General features: G+C 27.0%; 1 protein-coding gene across 2 annotated transcripts; it reads right to left on the bottom strand.

The window, feature by feature from the left end:
* Positions 1 to 9942: 9942 nt before the first annotated feature.
* On the bottom strand, positions 9943 to 15007 carry LOC100200500 (QRFP-like peptide receptor). 2 transcript variants are annotated; one of them, XM_065799140.1, is made up of 4 exons: positions 14662 to 15007; positions 13496 to 14541; positions 13206 to 13412; positions 9943 to 10357 (listed from the first exon to the last, which is right to left on the bottom strand). In XM_065799140.1, the coding sequence occupies exons 1-3, from the start codon at positions 14747 to 14749 to the stop codon at positions 13221 to 13223; spliced, it is 1326 nt and encodes a 441-aa protein (XP_065655212.1). In that variant the 5' UTR covers positions 14750 to 15007; the 3' UTR covers positions 9943 to 10357; positions 13206 to 13220. The 2 variants fall into 2 exon arrangements, with proteins under 2 accessions (XP_065655212.1, XP_065655211.1); XM_065799139.1 differs by having other exon boundaries at positions 13496 to 15001.
* Positions 15008 to 18603: the final 3596 nt, after the last annotated feature.

Here is an 18603-nt window from a genome sequence, read left to right as displayed (position 1 = left end):
AAAATAAAAAACTTTATTTATCATAAAACAAGTTTATATCTGTTTCGAAACGTTACAAAAATGCAAAACATGAGTTCGATACTTATTTATATAAAACTTAATTTAAAATTTAACACCAAAACATTTTTCTTAAATAAATTAAAACGCAATACAATTACTATATTGTAATTGTATTGCGATTTAATTTATTAAAGAAAAATGTTTTGTGGTTAAATTTTTAAATTAAGTTAATTTAAGTTAATTTAATTATATAATAATAGCTATTATTATTGTTGGGTCTGCGGACTTATTTAAATTTATTTCGTCAACATTACGATCGTTAAAAATCGTTTATGGGTTCATAATTTCATCATAATACGTCTTAAAACAACTACTTTGTTTTCAGAGCAATATTATTATTATGCAAAATACTAATATAATTGCGCTCAAAGCTGAAGACTTTATATCAAATGATTAATAAAATTTAATTTGTGTGAACAGAAATATTGTAAATGATTGTGGAATTTCTATAAAATGTTGAAAAATTAAAATTTGCCAAAAGGCCCATATTTAGATGAAAAAGTGAAAAGCCCATGCGGGAATCCCGCATAGCCTTTGGGGCCACCACGCCTCCGTTTAGGTCCCGTACCCATTGGGTGTTGCTGTGTGGGAAGCCAGATTAACAAACGTTGGTAAATTTATGCTTCCGTCTACAAAAACGCTAAGCCATTGTTTAAGGATGGTTAACCTCTAATTTAGTTTAGAAAAAAATCAAAAAACAGTTTTTATGTATGTATATAATATTCTCACTACTAAAAACGGATGCCATAGGAGATATTTATTATGTTTGCGTAATATATCGGAGGGAATCATCGCAATTTCATTGTGAAATGGACAATAATTACTTTGTTTGTTTAAACATTTTCAACGACAGCGTCTCTCACCCATGGAACGCACTACCAAACAAAGTTGTAAGTGTTATTAGTGTCAATTGCTTCAAAGCAAAATTCGATCAACTATCACCATATTACCACAGTGCATAATCTTCCGTGCAATTATGTGAACAAGCTAGCCTGACTGGCTGTTAATGGGCTTACGAAACACGCCAGTACGAAATACGCCAGTACGAAACACGCCAGTACGAAACGCGCCAGTACGAAACACGCCAGTACGAAACACGCCAGTTCTGTATAAGTTAACTTGTAGTATATATTTCTTTGGCGCTCCGGGTTGACTAGTTTTTAATAATAATATTGAGAGTAAGTAATGAACTTTTTTTATTACAGCCATTATTCTATTAGGGTAAACCATCCAGTGGTGGACGTTTTTTTAGTCTAAATAATAATTTCTCACTCGTTATTTCATAAATCGTTGATCTCAAAGTTTTATCGTATGAAGAAATAGTTGTTCTTTAAGATAAACAAAGCGTTAATGACGTCCAAAAATAAATAAAGGGGTTATAGGCCCCGAAATGTCAAAATGTCGAACGCATGACAACATCCTAAGATCGACGTTTTTGCTCTCCAATTCTTCAACGCTTACGAAAAATTTTTTAAATTTATATAGAGTTAAATAATTAACTAAATTAAATAGGTAAACGGAACATTAAATATATCAAATTTACCTCATAGCACCCTCAATTGCATTGCCGATACTCTCCTCGGTATATAGGAATTTTGATGCAATTCTTAAGCAGTAACCATGAGCGAGACTAGGTTTTTTCAAACCGAGACGAGACCAAGACGAGAAGTTAGTACTTCTCGTGAGACCGAGAACGAGACGAGACGAGAAATTTAACAATTTTTGAAAACAAATTTATTAAAATCCAAGTAAAAAAAAAAAATGTAAACATGGTTTTGACAAATAGACACAAATGACATTTGTCAAATGTAAACAACTTTTTCAAATATTAATTCAGAATTTTTTTGCCAAACTTTTCCAACAAGACAATGTTTTCTCTGATTAAGATGATTTGTTCTACTTTTTCTGGGTGTAAGTTGTGTCTGGATAATCGGACGACATTTCCACCTGAACTAAAAACTCTCTCTGATTTAATTAAACTTGTTGGAATAGCTAAAATTTGTCTAGCTAATGAAGAGAGTTCTGGCAATGTATTTGAATGCAATTTTCACCAATCAAGAATCGGAAAGTCTTTTTTGGCATCAGGGAGATATTCATACTGGCACATTTCGCTCAAAATAGGATTCAGTTCAGATGTTGGCTCTTGTGTTTCAAGTCTGACGTTTAGTTTTGAATTAGGGGACAAAACTGACGCTTCAGTTTTGAATTAGGGGGCAAAACTGCTGAAAGGACTCTGGCAACAGGTTGGCACTCATCATTATCCTTAACCTGTGAGGCTAACCATTCTTTTGTTGTTTGAAATTTTTTGAAGAGTTTCGAGTGAAGTCCCTTTAAAGCAGGATTTAAGTAGTTTGCTGCGCAAAAAAAACAAGTTATTAAGCATTTTGTAAATTATAATAATTTTTAATTTGGAAAATATTATAATATTTAAGTCTCGTTCTACTTCTCGCGAGAATTTTATATTTCTCGTTTCTTACGAGAAGTCCCATTTCTCGCGAGAAAAGAGAACGAGACGAGATCTCGCTCATGGTTATTAAGCAGCTGTTTATTTTAAGAGTTATCTTAACTTTATTTTACTTTTAATTTCATTAAAGTTAGAAAAATATAAACATATTTAATACAAATATAAACATTTAGTAGATAATCATTTGAGAACTCCTTGGTTCGGATTAATCTCCAAGGGAATTACAGTGTTACAACCCTTAACGATTGAACTTTATAAAACGATAGAACTTTATAAAACGATAGAACTTTATAAAACATTAATAATTGCCCTAAGGGAATTGTTGTGAAGCAATAATAACAATCAAGATAGTAATTTTTTTTTAATAACTGACTAAAAACCCTAGCAAATTAAAACATTTTTTTAGTCGATAACTGGAATAAGACTAAACTGGAATAAAATTCAATTACTTATAGAAGTGTTAGTTTAAAACATAAATTACTGGCATAAATCAAATCAAATACTTGCTTGTGGCTAAAGTAATGGTAGAAATTTTTTGTTGTTGTTGTTGTTGTTGTTATTGAATACTGGAAAACTTAATATATTTCTTTCAGAATTAGGTATCTCTTCTACCCTATCAGTGTTTTGATTTTAAAGGTTTTGATTTTAAAAGTTTATTTCACTACATATGTCATGCCTTCCTTGTGGTTATCTGAAAAAAGTTATGAAAATTGTTCCGAAGAGCTAAGGATATTTACGGAACTTTTTTTGCTCTAAATCATCGTATGTGTTAATTTTTATGTTTACGATAGTCAAACTTCCTTCATATATAAATTAAAGATAGACAATCATTTCAGATAGTAAAATAAGTAAATACAATCATAAACATCATTTCAGACAAACGATAAAAGATAAACATCATTTCAGACATTATTTCGCCACTTCAGTTAGTATTTGCTGAGCATATTTTTAAGTTACAAAACGTCAATGACTAGAGGACCGACGATCACTGAATGGTTTACCCCAAGCGGAAATAGGATTTACCCCAAGCGGAAATAGGATTTACCCCAATCGGAAATAGGATTTACCCCAAGCGGAAATATGATTTACCCCAAGCGGAAATATGATTTACCCCAAGCGGAAATAGGATTTACCCCAAGCGGAAATAGGATTTACCCCAAGCGGAAATAGGATTTACCCCAAGCGGAAATAGGATATTTACTTATATTTACATTACATGCTCACATTTCTTAAAGTTTTTTCCAATTTTAACTTTTTAAATATTTATTTACAGAATTAAATTAGTAGTTCCTAATTAAAAGAAGAGTCTAAAATATTTTTAATTTTGCTTTTTAAAGAGGAATTTTAGGGTTAAAAAAACACGTTTTTGATAAACTGTTGAATTGCTTATGATAAAAATCAAACTTATGCATTTAATTTATTTTCAACTTAATAGTATACTAAATTAATTAAAAACCATAAAAAGTCAAAAAAAAATTTACGTAATAGTTTTTCTTGTTTAATCCATAAAGATTAATTATGTTACAACAGAGGTATGAACCTTGATGCTCTAACTTATTCAAAGTATCTTAAAACAAAATCCTTTTTTGATATGCTTCTTAAATTTAATGTCTTGTCAGCAATTAATAAGCCAACACGAGTGTCAAAAACCTCGGCAACGGCAATAGAAAATATTTTAATTAATAGTTACCTGGAAATGGAATTTGAAACCGGGATATTTATGACTGACTTTCCAATCCGTGGATGGATAATTCACTGATAAAATGCTCAAAAAAGAAGCAAAAACTTTATAATGAATTTTTAAAAAATAAAAACACTGAAAATGAAATAAATTACAAAAATTATAAATATTTTTACCAAAATCTAATCAAAAAGGCTTAAATAAATACTGCAGTAATCAAATCATTAAATGCAAATCCAACTTATGTACCAAAAAGAATTATTATCAACAACATTGACATATTCTGTAAAAATAATTTATAAATATTGGTCCTAATCTCGCTAATAAAATAAGTCCAACATTTGATTCATTTAAAAACTACCTAAAACCCGCAAATAACGCTGTATGATAATGAATTCAACTATAAAGAGTTCGAAGAAGCCTTTTCCTCTTTAAAAAAAGAGAAAGCACGAGGGTTTGATGAAATAACTTGCGATTTAGTTATCTTCAATAAAATCAGTCTAAGCAGACCTCTGATCCATATACTTAAGCTCTCAATAACATCGGGGATTTTCCCTGACCTACTTAAATTAGCAAAATAAATTCCTATTTTTAAATGTAACGAACTTTCAGACATAACCAATTATAGACCTATATCAATATTTTTTTTATTTTCAAAACTTTTTGAACGTGTAGTTTATAATAGAATCTATAATCACTTCACTAAAAACAAATTATTTTACCCAAACCAGTTTGGATTTCAAAAAAACCTCTCAACAGAGCATGCAATCATTGAATTAGTTAATCAAATAACTGATGGTTTTAAACAAAACAAATTTATTCTTGGAGTATTTATTGACTTATCAAAAGCTTTTGACACAATTGACCATTGCATCCTATTAGATAAGCTAAAGCACTATGGTATAATTAATAAAACTTACAATTAGATTATAAGTTATCTTACCAATAGAAAACAATATGTGTGTAATATACAATCTGGAGTTTTAAATGTTTTATGTGGAGTCCCCCAAGGATCTATCCTTGGTCCACTCCTATTTTGAATTTATATAAATAATTTATGCAATGCATCTTTAAAACTTAATTCAGTCATGTTTGCTGATGATACAAATCTATTTTTTACTAACAATGATATCAAGAAATTATACTTAGATATGAATATTGAACTAAATAAAGTAAATAATTGGTTTAGGGCTAACAAACTCTCACTTAACTCAGAAAACAAACTATATATTATTCCATAAAAAATACAAGAAGAAAATATTCCTCTTAAGTTGTCTGACCTTATCTTAAATAATAACTTAATTAAAAAACAAACCAGTATTAGATTCTTAGGAGTTTTTGTTGATGAGAATTTATCCTGGCCTCCTCAAATAAGATATATTCTAAAATCACTAATATAATTGGTATGATGTATCGAGTTCCACATGTATCAATAAACAAAGTCTCAAACTAATATATCTTGGACTAATTCATTACTTCATTAGCAATGCAAACATAACATGGGCGAGTACACAACCATCAAAACTTAAAAAAATTTATAGTCTTCAAAAACATGCAGAATCATTTACTCTAAAAATAAGCGTAAACACGCCAAACCTATGATGAAAGATATGAAAATGATGGATGTTTTTGAAATAAATATCTATCAGCATTTAATTTTTATGTATCGATTCAATAATAATCTCTCTCCTGAAAACTTTAATAACAAGTTTGAAATAAACATAAATGAAAACTACTATCTAAGAGGAAATATAGTAACTCATATAAACTGCCTCAAAACTTTAATAAATATGCTGAATATAGAATTGCATATCGAGGACCAAATATATGGAATAGTTATCAAATAGGATTCAAATGTACGGCAAAGTCATTAAGCCCCTGTTTGTTTAACTCTTTATTTTATGAAGATCATTGTAAAAAAGAAAAGTTTAAACTTTTTATTGTTTATACAAAAACGGTGCTCGTTAACAAGATTTTATTGTCTTCTTTGTTCTACTGACATATTTTTTTTCTTGTATATATATGTTGATTATTTATTGTTAAACAGCATCATTAATGTAAAAAAAAAAAAGGTAGTTAATAGTTTTTATTTGATACACATTTTATGCAATAGATCGCCATTTTTTCAAAGTAAAAAATATTTTGGTTAACTATCGAGTTGATTCAATTCATTTTTACTGGTGACGAAATGTATAGAGAACCGACTCAGATTATTCCTTTAAAACCTTTATTATTTAAAGCTATAAAAAACAAAGTAATAATTGCTTTAATGATTACTTATTATATTATTTTCATCTTTATTACCGGTTAACTAAATATCTCCGGAAAAAAAGGAAAAAACTCCGGTTTTCTAAATATTCGAACTTTTTTTTAATATGCACAAAAATAAATATATGATGTCTTGTGTTAAAATTATTTTTTAAAGTTTAATGGTTCTCGGATCAGGGGTGGATCTAATGTATCCTACGATGCCCAGAACTCACCCATAATATTTAAATGATTTATAATAAAATTTTCTAGACAACTTAGAAAAAAAGTTCAAACTTATAATATTCAAGTATATATAAAGAGAGACATATTTATAAGCAAAATATCTCTAAAAATAGCTCTTCTCCGCTATGTTCAAAAAACCGCTTTGTTTACCGTAAACAAAGCCAAAAAAAATCCTAATGTTTCAGGATATATTTGACCTGATTCTCCGGTAGACGGCAATTAAAATTTGCTGGAACATTTGATCAAAAGGGTTCTTTCAGTTCCGTCAATATATAAAAAAGCATCCTTAATTATTCCAATAAACCTTTAATTATTCGCAAAAAACCTCAATCGTTTTAATAAACCTTTAATTATTTAAATAAAAGGAAATTTACTGATTGTAGTTGAAAAACGTTAGTGCATTTAGTAATATCTAAAAAAGAATTTTATTTTTATTTACAATTATGAACTCATCGGTATTAAAAGCTAATAAAGGCAAGTATTTGTTTAAATTTACACTTACAAGGCAAAGCTCAATAATAATCATAAAGAAATAGTCATTAAAAAAGATCTACTGTTTTAAAAATAAATCCTTTCTTTTTAAGAATTTCAGAAATGGTAGCTTTTGTTCTAATAGAAACAAAAAATGAAGAATTTTTTGTCACACTGAAATAGCCTGCTGCCGGGGGCTTCAGTACATACATTGATTGAAAAATAGCCTGACTCGCAGCGAAGTGCTGCTACATCGACTGAGGGTTTGGCATGGGGCAACAATCTTTTCTTTTATTATGCTTCGTGTTTTTCTTCTTTTTCTGAAAACGCGGTAAAGATAAGCAAAACTAGTGAGCAATTAATCTTTATATCAGAAAATGTAGTGGTCTTAGTTATGATAGGGAAGAGGCAATGTCTAGAGTTGTGTTATCTAGAATTAAATTTATAAATTCAAAAGGTCTTTTTGTTCACTGTGCGTGCAATAATATACTTAATTTAGTTATTATATTTTTTGCTATGATTTAATGTATATTAAAAATTTGGATATAAATAGTGCATGAGAAACTTAAAAAAATGACCATAATTGCCTATAAAGTAAACCTAAAAAATCTAGAAATGAGGATAAACCTTTAATAAAATAAAATTCTTACCTTCATTGTATGTGATTTCTTCCATTGAGTGAAAAACCTCTATGTTTCAGAACCCATATAGATTGACACGTATCAATTAATTTTGCTTGATCAGAAAAAATGAACTTAATAAAATTGCTTGCACATTATTAACATTTTAAACATTACACGATTTACGAAAAACTAAATCAATTTTATGGCATGCATAGTTGGAAAAGATTGTATTAACTTCTCCCTCACCATTTAACTATTTACCTTTTTACTTCCTCTACTGGCATAGAGGTTTGTATTAAAACATAGGTATCACCCACAAATATTGCTGTATTTGCCCCTGCGGATTAACAACCTATTTCTTTTTTCAGTAGGATTACGACCCTTAGTGTTTTAAAGCGAAAAGGACAAATCTTTGAACTAAATATACGAACTAATTAAACCTGAAATTTTAACACACTCTTATATCAACTCAAAATAAATCATTCTGTTCTTTGATTCTAATCATTTAAATTTTTCTATGAGTAAATAATTACAAACACAACATCATCTAATGCTACTAGTTCTCATCATAAATTGTAAAGTTTCAAACTACTTATAAAACTTTGTGTATAGCTTGGTAACTCAAGTAACTCAAGCTTGGTAATGCATTATCAACAGAATTGAATTTTTTTTAGTATGGGAACTACAAATTTAAATTTATTCAAAGTTAAGCATTGAACTTTTAATCAGTCTTGCAGTCTTATCACCCTTGTTGAGATTGCTGTTGTTGTAGTTTTTGGTTGTTTTTGTTGTTGGTAACGCTCAGATACCATAATATACCTTTTCACTTGCATTTTTGAAGTATATATTGAAACTAAAACAGACTAATTTTGTCAAATTTCATATCTACGGGTGCGGAAATAACGTAATGGATGTATACATATACATGAAGCAAATATATAATATACACTTGATTTCTCATTAAATTTAGCAAAATTATTGCTTTCATTATGATAATTATTTTCATCATTTTCATCAACGTTAGAGAATATTGGCTATTGCATTTGCGAAAATACACCGTTGCCTTCACATTTTAGTCTTTGTTTAAAGTGATATTGTACTTATTTCATTATTTATGCTAAAAAAAAAAAAAATAATACTATAATAAACAGACAAATACATTACAAATATTACAAAACTTGATTATAACAATTATAGTGCTGCAGAGTGGAGTCTGTTGAAAAAAATCAGGTTAAAATGGACATAGTTAAAATGGTTAGAGTCAACGTAACTAAGGATTATATTAACTAACAAAAAAATTTCTAAATTTATAGAGAAACTAAAATTAAGTAAGTTGTAGAGATCAAAAAGTAAAAATTTTCACACTTTGTCTACCCTCTAGCTCACTGTTAAGTGCATAGCTTGATGTCTACTTTTGACCTACTGGATCTTTAAAAAGATAGATTTTTATGTTGCCATAAATTGAGTTCTGCAATTAAAATACTTTTGAAATGCAGTTGTTTAAATCAAAAGAATATTTGGCAAACAAGTTCTTCTCATATCTTGGTTACCATGATTTTTATTCCAGGAACCAATATGTTCAGTGATTACAAAATTGTTTTGTGAACTTTTTCATTAAATGTAGCATGGTGGAGTCCAAGAAATGAATGAAAAGTGATATTTGACAATATACTTTTAAAGCTACAAAGTTTATTACCCAGACTCAGCTTTGACGACAAGTTAATGGTTTTGATTTCTTAAGAATTTTTATAATGGTAATGTCAGTTTTTTTTAGAAAAGTTTTGTAAAACTAATATTGTTTTTTTAGAAAATGTTACCAAAAATCTTTTTTGATGATTGTTGCCGATCCTCCAATTCACCAATGGCAACTTGAGACAGTTCAACTGTAACATCAGGTCTCATATTACGAACTATAATTACTTACCTAGCAACAGGGTAAATGAATTTTGTTGATTTTATCTAACCTATTAAAATTAAAAAGCACTAGATACTAGCCAGGTTTTTGCAACTAGCTTACTCCTAGGTTAGTTCACCATTCAAAAAAAAAATTTCCCCTAAATTTTATTAAACAATTTTGTTTAATTTATTTTTATTGTGAGGGTTATATAAGTGCATTTTTAGTGGGAGTGTTGTTGCTTAATATATTTCTATTGCAAGAGCTCTTTTTTATTTCAAGTGTATATACAATTATATCTATATACATTGAAAAATTTTATTATTCATAAGTTCCAGAATATATAGTTTTAATATTATTTATTATGATTCCTCTTTAAAAAAACGTTTTAAAGTCTTTATTATAAAAAAATCTTTAAAATACTATTTTTTCGTTTCTTGTTTTTCGATATTTGTAAAAACCCATCTTTATGGTCGTTATTAAGATTACACCTCTATATTTAAAAATTGCGACATTTTGCATTTCTTTCCATTACTTGAGTTCTTTGAGTTATCCATGTATGAAGTATAAAGTCTTTTGGATAATTTAAATTAGAAAAGATTGACTCGCTTTATCAAGACGTGTTGTTGCAAAAATCTTGACTCCATCTTACGGGTTCGTTTTTATTGCCGCTATAGCAAATAGAAATTAATAGCTATTATATATATATATATATATATATATATATATATATATATATATATATATATATATATATATATATATATATATATATGTATATATATATATATAAATATACATATATATATATGTGTGTGTGTGTGTGTGTGTGTATATATATATATATATATATATATAAACACATATACATATATATATATATATTTATATATATATATATATATATATATATATATATATATATATATATATATTTATATATGTAAATTATGTTAGTGTATTTTACAAATAGAGTGCTCAATGTTCTTAAAGAACAGAGCAATAATAAATTAGTAAAAAACACTAATCTAACTTTTATCTTCGACTTGAAGTTTCACCCTTGCTGGATCATCAGGCAGAGTTCACCATGGCTGGACCATCAGCCACACTCCCTGATGATCCAGCAATGGTGAAACTTCAAGTCGAAGATAAAAGTTAGATAAGTGTTTTTTACTAATTTATACATTTATATATATATATATATATATATATATATATATATATATATATATATATATATATATATATATATATATATGTATGTATATATATATATATATATATATATAAATATATATATATATATACATATATATATATATATATATGTATGTATGTATGTATGTATGTATGCATGTATACCTATATATATATTTAAGTGTGTGTGTGTGTTTGAGTGTGTGTGCTGCATGAAAAAAAACAGTTAAGAATATATAACGATCACAATTCAACATCGGAGTTTTAAAATTCTGAATGATGCGTTTTATAATAAAGTAAAATATTTTAGTTATGTATAAAATTATAAGTTAAAAGTTTTACAATCATTTACAAATTTTATTAATTAAAGCCAATGTTCTACTACCAATATAAACTGCTCAAAATGATATAATATATAATAAATAATAGCAGGTTAATGTTTGTGCGGTCAAAAGTTGCATGGCTATAATTTCCTAAACGGATACATTAAGACCGAGTTCGGCTTTATCACGTTGCTCGTTAGAGTGTCATTAAATAAATTTTTATAAACTCATTAATATGAATTAAATTTTATTTCCAGAATTTTTTTAATTTTAAAGTTTAATAATCATAACTAAAATGTTTTTGAATTTTAATTTTTAAAAATTTTATGGACTTCTTTTTTAAAAATTACATAACCGTTTTTATTTCAGAATTTTTTTGAAAAATGATATAAGTATACTTTTAACAACTATTATAATATTCCCTCCCACCTTATTTATTAGTTTCAAACAATTTTTTTCGTATTATCACATACCAGAGTTTAAAAACACTAAATGCGGATTAGATACAAAATATTAACCACAAAGTATATTAAGTTAAGTTGGTATTTTTTAATTCAGGGTTTGAAAATTTACCTTTAGCTTATCAACGTTATTAATTACGAGTAAAATGAGTAAAATCTTCAAAATTAAAAAATTGACTTGTGAAAAAATGGAAATGTGTCAAATATTGTGTTAATAATTAATTTAATAATTACCTTGTGTAAAAAATTGTCAAAAATTGTGTCAAATAATGTGTCAAAATAATGTGAAAAAATGTGTCTAATAAGGTGTCAAAAATTGACCTATGTAAAAAATTAAAATGTGTCAAGTATCCAACTATCCGACTATATTCCTTAAAAAAACGACTAGTCTTATCAGTTTAATTGTAGGGAAAATTATTGATGATTAATGAAGATTAATTAACCTTATCAAAAGTTCAATCCTCCTCCCCGTCCTACACACACTCATATTTGTGGCTGACGTTTACTTTTATGTTCCCGAGATGTAATGACCACAGTTTCAGGCTACGCACAAAATATGACATAATTATAAATATACTAAAGTTTAAAATTTATTATTTACCTAGAAAGTTACTTAAAGTAATTTTTATTATTATTTTATTACTTAAAGTATTAAATTTATTTATTATATTATTATATATTTAGTAATAAAATTTATTAAATTAAGTAATAAAGAAAATAATAATAATATATAATTTCAAAATAATATTTAGTTTTATATCTTACCTTAATAGGCAAAATTTTTTGGCAAATAAGAAAAAAATTAAAACTATGCGCATTTGTTTAGATGAATTTTTTGTACATTCACATACATCGCATACTCTTCAAAGCATAACAAACGTCACAAACCCTAAAAAGCGTTACAAACCTCTACAAAGCGTAACATAAAAATATATAACGACACAAACCCTACAAAGCATAACAAACGCTGCAAACCTTACAAAGTGAAACATTATAACCTTCAATGAATTACTGTTTTAAATATTAAATTGTTAATTATATACCAGGGCATTTATGAAAAACAGTTTTTAATAATTATTGGCCTATACTGCATAAGGATTTATGAATAATAATAGTAATAATAACAATAATAATAATAATAACAATAGTAATATAATAATAAAAATAGTAATAATAATAAAAATAATATATGCACAATATGTATAATAATAAAAATAATAATAATAATAATAATAATAATAATATATGTACGATAAATCGTGCACTTGGATACTACGTTATTTCAAAATAATATCATTTTTACATTCACTAAAATTTCTAGGTATATAGAAATAAAAATGTTTTGATTTTTTCTACTTTAAAAATTTTCCTAGTTTTCAAAGAAGTAAAATTTAAAAAATTAAAAATTAGTTTTTTTGATAAATTGAAAAAATTTGTTTGTTATTGCTGTTTGTTATTTGTTGTTAAAATTTGTTTTTCTATCATAAAACAGCTTGTTTTATGATAGATAAAAATTAGCAGTTGTTATTTATATTTACCTTTGGTTGCAATATTTATTTGCATTTTTTTTTTCTACAAAGCCATGATAAAATCCGTTTATATCCAATAAGATAAGGCTTGCACATTACAGGGAAAGCAATGGGAACGCCGATTGAGCTAAACATACTTATGTTGTAACCTATTTGCAGTAAATCGTGTTCTTTCTCGTTTGAAAGTGCATCTGCATAAACTACGTTTATCGAAATCTAAAGTAAAATTCAAGTTTTTTATTCTTGAGTTTTTCTTCTTAATTTTCATTTTCTTTTTTGCTCATTAAAAAAATACTTACTGCAAGTGGCATCCATGATAAATAAAATATCAAAACGATGATTCCCATCACTTTTGCAAAACGTTGACTCTCTTTTATATGTTTTATATTTGATGTTCTTTTACGTATCTTTACTGCATTCCATCTGTCCGCCATGATTGCACTAAACCTTTTTAACTTTTTTACTTTATAAACCCTTTTACTTTTTTTTCTTAAATTCACACGTAGAGTAAGCTCGTCTTCAATAATATTTGAGTTTTTAAGGTTAATTTGAAGCTCATTAATATCAGGTACAAGATCTTTTTTTACTTTATCTAACCAAGATACTCTATTGACTTTATGAGATGTTGATGTAACTATTTTTTTTTTAATATTTTCTTGTATTACTTCTTCTGCTGTTGTTTCATTGGGTTCATCAAAGGTTGTTTCATCAACAGTTATTTCATCCGTACCCGATATAGTTTCACTTGAAGTTATTTGAAGGTGGTTTGGTTCATTACTAACTACGTATGAGTTTTTAACAATATTTACAATATCTTTTCGTGGGTTTTCATTAGTTTCTACAATCTTTGTAATTTGAGGACTGTAGCTGGTGATTTGAGATTTTATCATTGCTTTTTTACGTCCAATGAAACCTTTAATGCAGTTAAAAATACCTATATAACACACTAAAACAACAATAAACTGAGAGTATGTTACTGAAAGCACTATTAAAGTAAATTCTGATCTCCAGTTTGCAGTGCATATTGATAGCAAGCCTCTATCTACACCACCAATTCCTAAAAAAGGTAGTGCAGCTATTGTAATGCATATTAACCACAAGATTCCACTGAGTACATACCCATGTTTTAACTTAACTCGCGTACGGTAAGTTATTGGTTTATAAACAGCAATAAAGCGGTCCACAGCAACTCCTGTTGTCGTTCCAACATCAGTTAACCTAAGCAATGTTCCAAAAAAACACTGAACTTTACAAAAAAAGTCTTCTTCTCGTTTTTCAAGATTTACCATCCGAATATAAGCAACTATAAGTATTACCGACGCACACGTAAGCAAGGAAGAAACGGCTAAATTTAAAATAAAAACCTCAGGTATACTTCGTTTTGATTTTTCCCTGATGCAATAAGACAGAATAACCATGACGTTAATAAACACAACAAACAAGATCAGCAAAATGTATAATGTACCTTTTACAATTCCGTCACTAGTGATTGAAGTTGTTTTAGCTATTTCAGCGCTAGCTACAAAAGCCGTTGATGAAATGCTTTGATTCATTATTTCACGTAAACATTGAAATAATTAAAAATCCCCAAGTACTTAAAATGTATACCGTATAAGTGTAACTAAGAACATACGCACAATACAAGGTTTTTCTTTTTTTGTTTAAAATATTTACACTCATAACTTTAGAAAAAATTCGTTTTTTTTATTTAATAGTATTAATTTTAAATAAAAACAACAAAACATTCGTTTTGTATTTTACGCTAAGTCAATTTGTTTGATTACTTCAATCAATATTTTTTGAGTGAATACGATAAGGTTTTCGTATCCTTTTAAAGTTATGCGCTTAGGTTGTTTTTAAACATGGTATGTAATACAAACAGCATTTCACCAAACATTTCAATGTTTACTTAATAAAGCTGTCTATAATAGCTTTTTGTCTTAAACAGGTTTAAAAAACACTTTTAGGAGACATTTAAAATTTGTGCAAACATTTTTGTAAAATTTATTAGAATAAAATATATTTTAATAAAAATTATTGATAATGAATGTTTTTGTTGTGCAGTTACAACTAGTCTTGAGGATTCTGCTTCTCCTTACGTTGGTGATGGGTTACGTAATCCTTTTTTTTTAAGTTATAATAATTTTTCCAAACCAACGAAAACAAAAAATTTCCGTCTAATCCCTTCACTTTTTTTTCAAAAATTCTTGCTGGGGTAAACAATTTTGAGATGTACAATCCAAATTATATTCAATTTCTGTTTTAAATTTGAAATGTGTATAAATAATTGAAATAAGTATAAATAATAACGATTATAATATTTGTAATACTTTATTGATGATAGCGATCAAAATTTTACGTTATTTTATATAAGTTATCAATAATCACCGTTATATTGTTATATATATTATATTGATAAAAAAGACAACAAACTGTTTTCATTTATAATCATATTTTATTTTATATACTCCTTATAGTTATAATATATGCTTTACAGATAACCGATTATATACCATAAAATACCATAGTTTAAACATTTTTGGCTATAAAAATTATTATAAAATGTTATAAGAATTTTCAAAAAAGTAATTTAAGTATTTTTAACATGAGTTGGTCATTTTAACATGAGTTTAGTCTTTTAACATGAGTTGGTTAATTAGATTTATCTTTTAATTTTTGGCTTCACTTATTTAGTCGCTTATTTACTTTTATCTTATTTTATTTATTTTTTATTTTTTTGTTTCATGATAGTGTGAACTAAAAAATCATAAAAATTCATCTGCTTTACAGATGGATGGAAATCTCGAAAATGTTTACTTTTATGTAAAACTAAAGAATTTTGCGAATTTTCACATTAATATTGTTAATCTGTATGTATGTATGCATATGTATGTATGCATATGTATGTATGTATGTATGTATGTATGTATGTATGTATGTATGTATGTATGCATGTATGTATGTATGTATGTATGTATGTATGTATGTATGTAAGTATATATGTATGTATGTATGTATGTATGTATGTATGTATGTATGTATGTATGTATGTATGTATGTATGTATGTATGTATGTATGTATGTATGTATGTATGTATGTATGTATGTATGTATGTATGTATGTATGTATGTATGTATGTATGTATGTATGTATGTATGTATGTATGTATGTATGTATGTATGTATGTATGTATGTATGTATGTATGTGTGTCTGTATGTATGTATGTATGTATGTATGTATGTTTGTATGTATGTATGTATGTATGTATGTATGTATGTATGTATGTATGTATGTATGTATGTATGTATGTATGTATGTATTTATTTATGTATGTATGTATGTATTTATGTATGTATGTATGTATGTATGTATGTATGTATGTATGTATGTATGTATGTATGTATGTATGTATGTATGTATGTCAATCATTTATTCCTATTGTTATTGTTGTTGTTACTATTATATTATTATTATTTATAACGATAACAACAATAATACTAACAATAATGATGAGTATTTTTAGTATTTACAGAAAAAAAAAATACAAAACAGTTTATTTTACGTTGTTTATCTTAAATAAAATTTAAAATTAAATTAAGCAATAATAAGCAAATACTTTTTTAAGGGATTAAAAATTTCTAAATCAGTTATATGACATCATAAAAAATTTTGCGCGTGCGGTTTATTCATGAACAAGAATTATTTTTATACATATATCACTATAACGATACATATATCACTATATTGATACAAAACGTTTAACAAGCAGAAAGTTTTGTGATGTCACAAGTAAAATCAATTTATTCTTAAAATAGCCATTTCATGTATTTTAATTCCTAGCTATATTAATATTCATTGGCACAAATAAAGCTATTGTTCGTCATTGACCTATATTATCATTGTTATAATTTCCAATCTAACCAAAAATGATAAAATAGTTATAAATTAAAAAGTGTTTCAAATAATAATATTATAACTAAAAATTATGCAAAAAATGTTTTCAACTAGTAACAGTTGTTAACAAATAATAATAATAAATAGTTAGCAAGTATTGAAACCCTAATATTAGTCTCCGGCGTTCTTAAGTGAAAGCTTTAAGTAAAGGAAACATTAACCGGCAATTATAAATTCTGTGCATTAATTGAACAAATTATTACACTTTTATGTGTATTTATTGGTTATTTTTAATCATGGGGAGTAATATGACGTCCAAACAAGCAATCGCTTTTAAAATTAAAATGATAGAAGAAGGTGAAACAGTTATGGATAGTGAATCAAATTTATTATATATGCCGTTAAGCTATGTAGCTAAACAAATTTTAGAAAAACGTTATCAACGTGATGAGTTTTTACGTGATGAACTGCATATCTCAAAACTAAATGGAAATTACAGTGAGAAAAATGTTATCGAGGAAAACAATGAGCATGTCTGCGTCAGACGGAAAGTATGCAATATTATTCCAGAACTTTGTTGTAATGTTAAACAAAAAAAGTCAAACGAAAATCGAATGAAAGAAAAATCTACATTTGTAGTTTTTAACCAAAAGTTAAAGAATGCTATGAAAGTTTCAAAACACTGCGAGTATAAAATTAACTTAGATGAAAATAAAATTGAAAGTAAAGCGTGTAATGAAAAATATACTTTAAAACACTCGCGGAGGGCATTTACGTTTCCATTTGATAAAAGCTCGGAATGTGTAAATAGAGGCATTCAACTAATAGAACGCAACAACCACTCTACCACCCTACAGCCTATTAGGAATGCTTACATATATTCCGAAGATGAAGAACTTTTTGATTGGCATGTACTAAATGATACCAAGTTTTTGTCGAACATCGCCAACAGTAAATTAAGCAGCGAACGTCTAAACAGTTCCAACTCAACTGAATCATTAGATAGTCACTTAACAGGTTGCACAATAACTTCTGGTTATTTTTCTGATAATGATTTGTTATCTGATGATTCGGAAACTTACGAAAAGTTGAACTCTAAAAGCGTAATGGATCAAAAACCTCGAGTCAAAACAAACAAACTCAAAGAGTGGTATAAAATTAAGTCTCATTCCGTGCCTCAAAGCAATGTAAATAATATTGGTTCTCAAAAACGATTAGAAAGTTTTGGGTCAGTTGGAAACTTAAACAAAGTTGTTTTACCAGTAAAAAAATCACCGAAATCGTTGATAAAATTTATATGTAGGAAAAAGTTAAAAAACTCTAAAGACTTGACCCACTCCACTCCTGATCTACTTAAATATGTAAGAAAAAAAGGTGTTCAAATTGAATTATTAATTTAAGGCAAATATATTTTAAATTTAAAATTGTTGTAAATATTATCTGTAAATATCATTTATAAATATTGTCTTGTGTCTTAAGTGTATTTTTCTTGTATTTAACTTTAAGTGTGA

The sequence above is a fragment of the Hydra vulgaris genome, chromosome 06, assembly GCF_038396675.1.
Source record: "Hydra vulgaris chromosome 06, alternate assembly HydraT2T_AEP".
Lineage (NCBI taxonomy): Eukaryota > Metazoa > Cnidaria > Hydrozoa > Anthoathecata > Hydridae > Hydra > Hydra vulgaris.
This window is presented reverse-complemented; position numbering and strand designations above follow the sequence as displayed.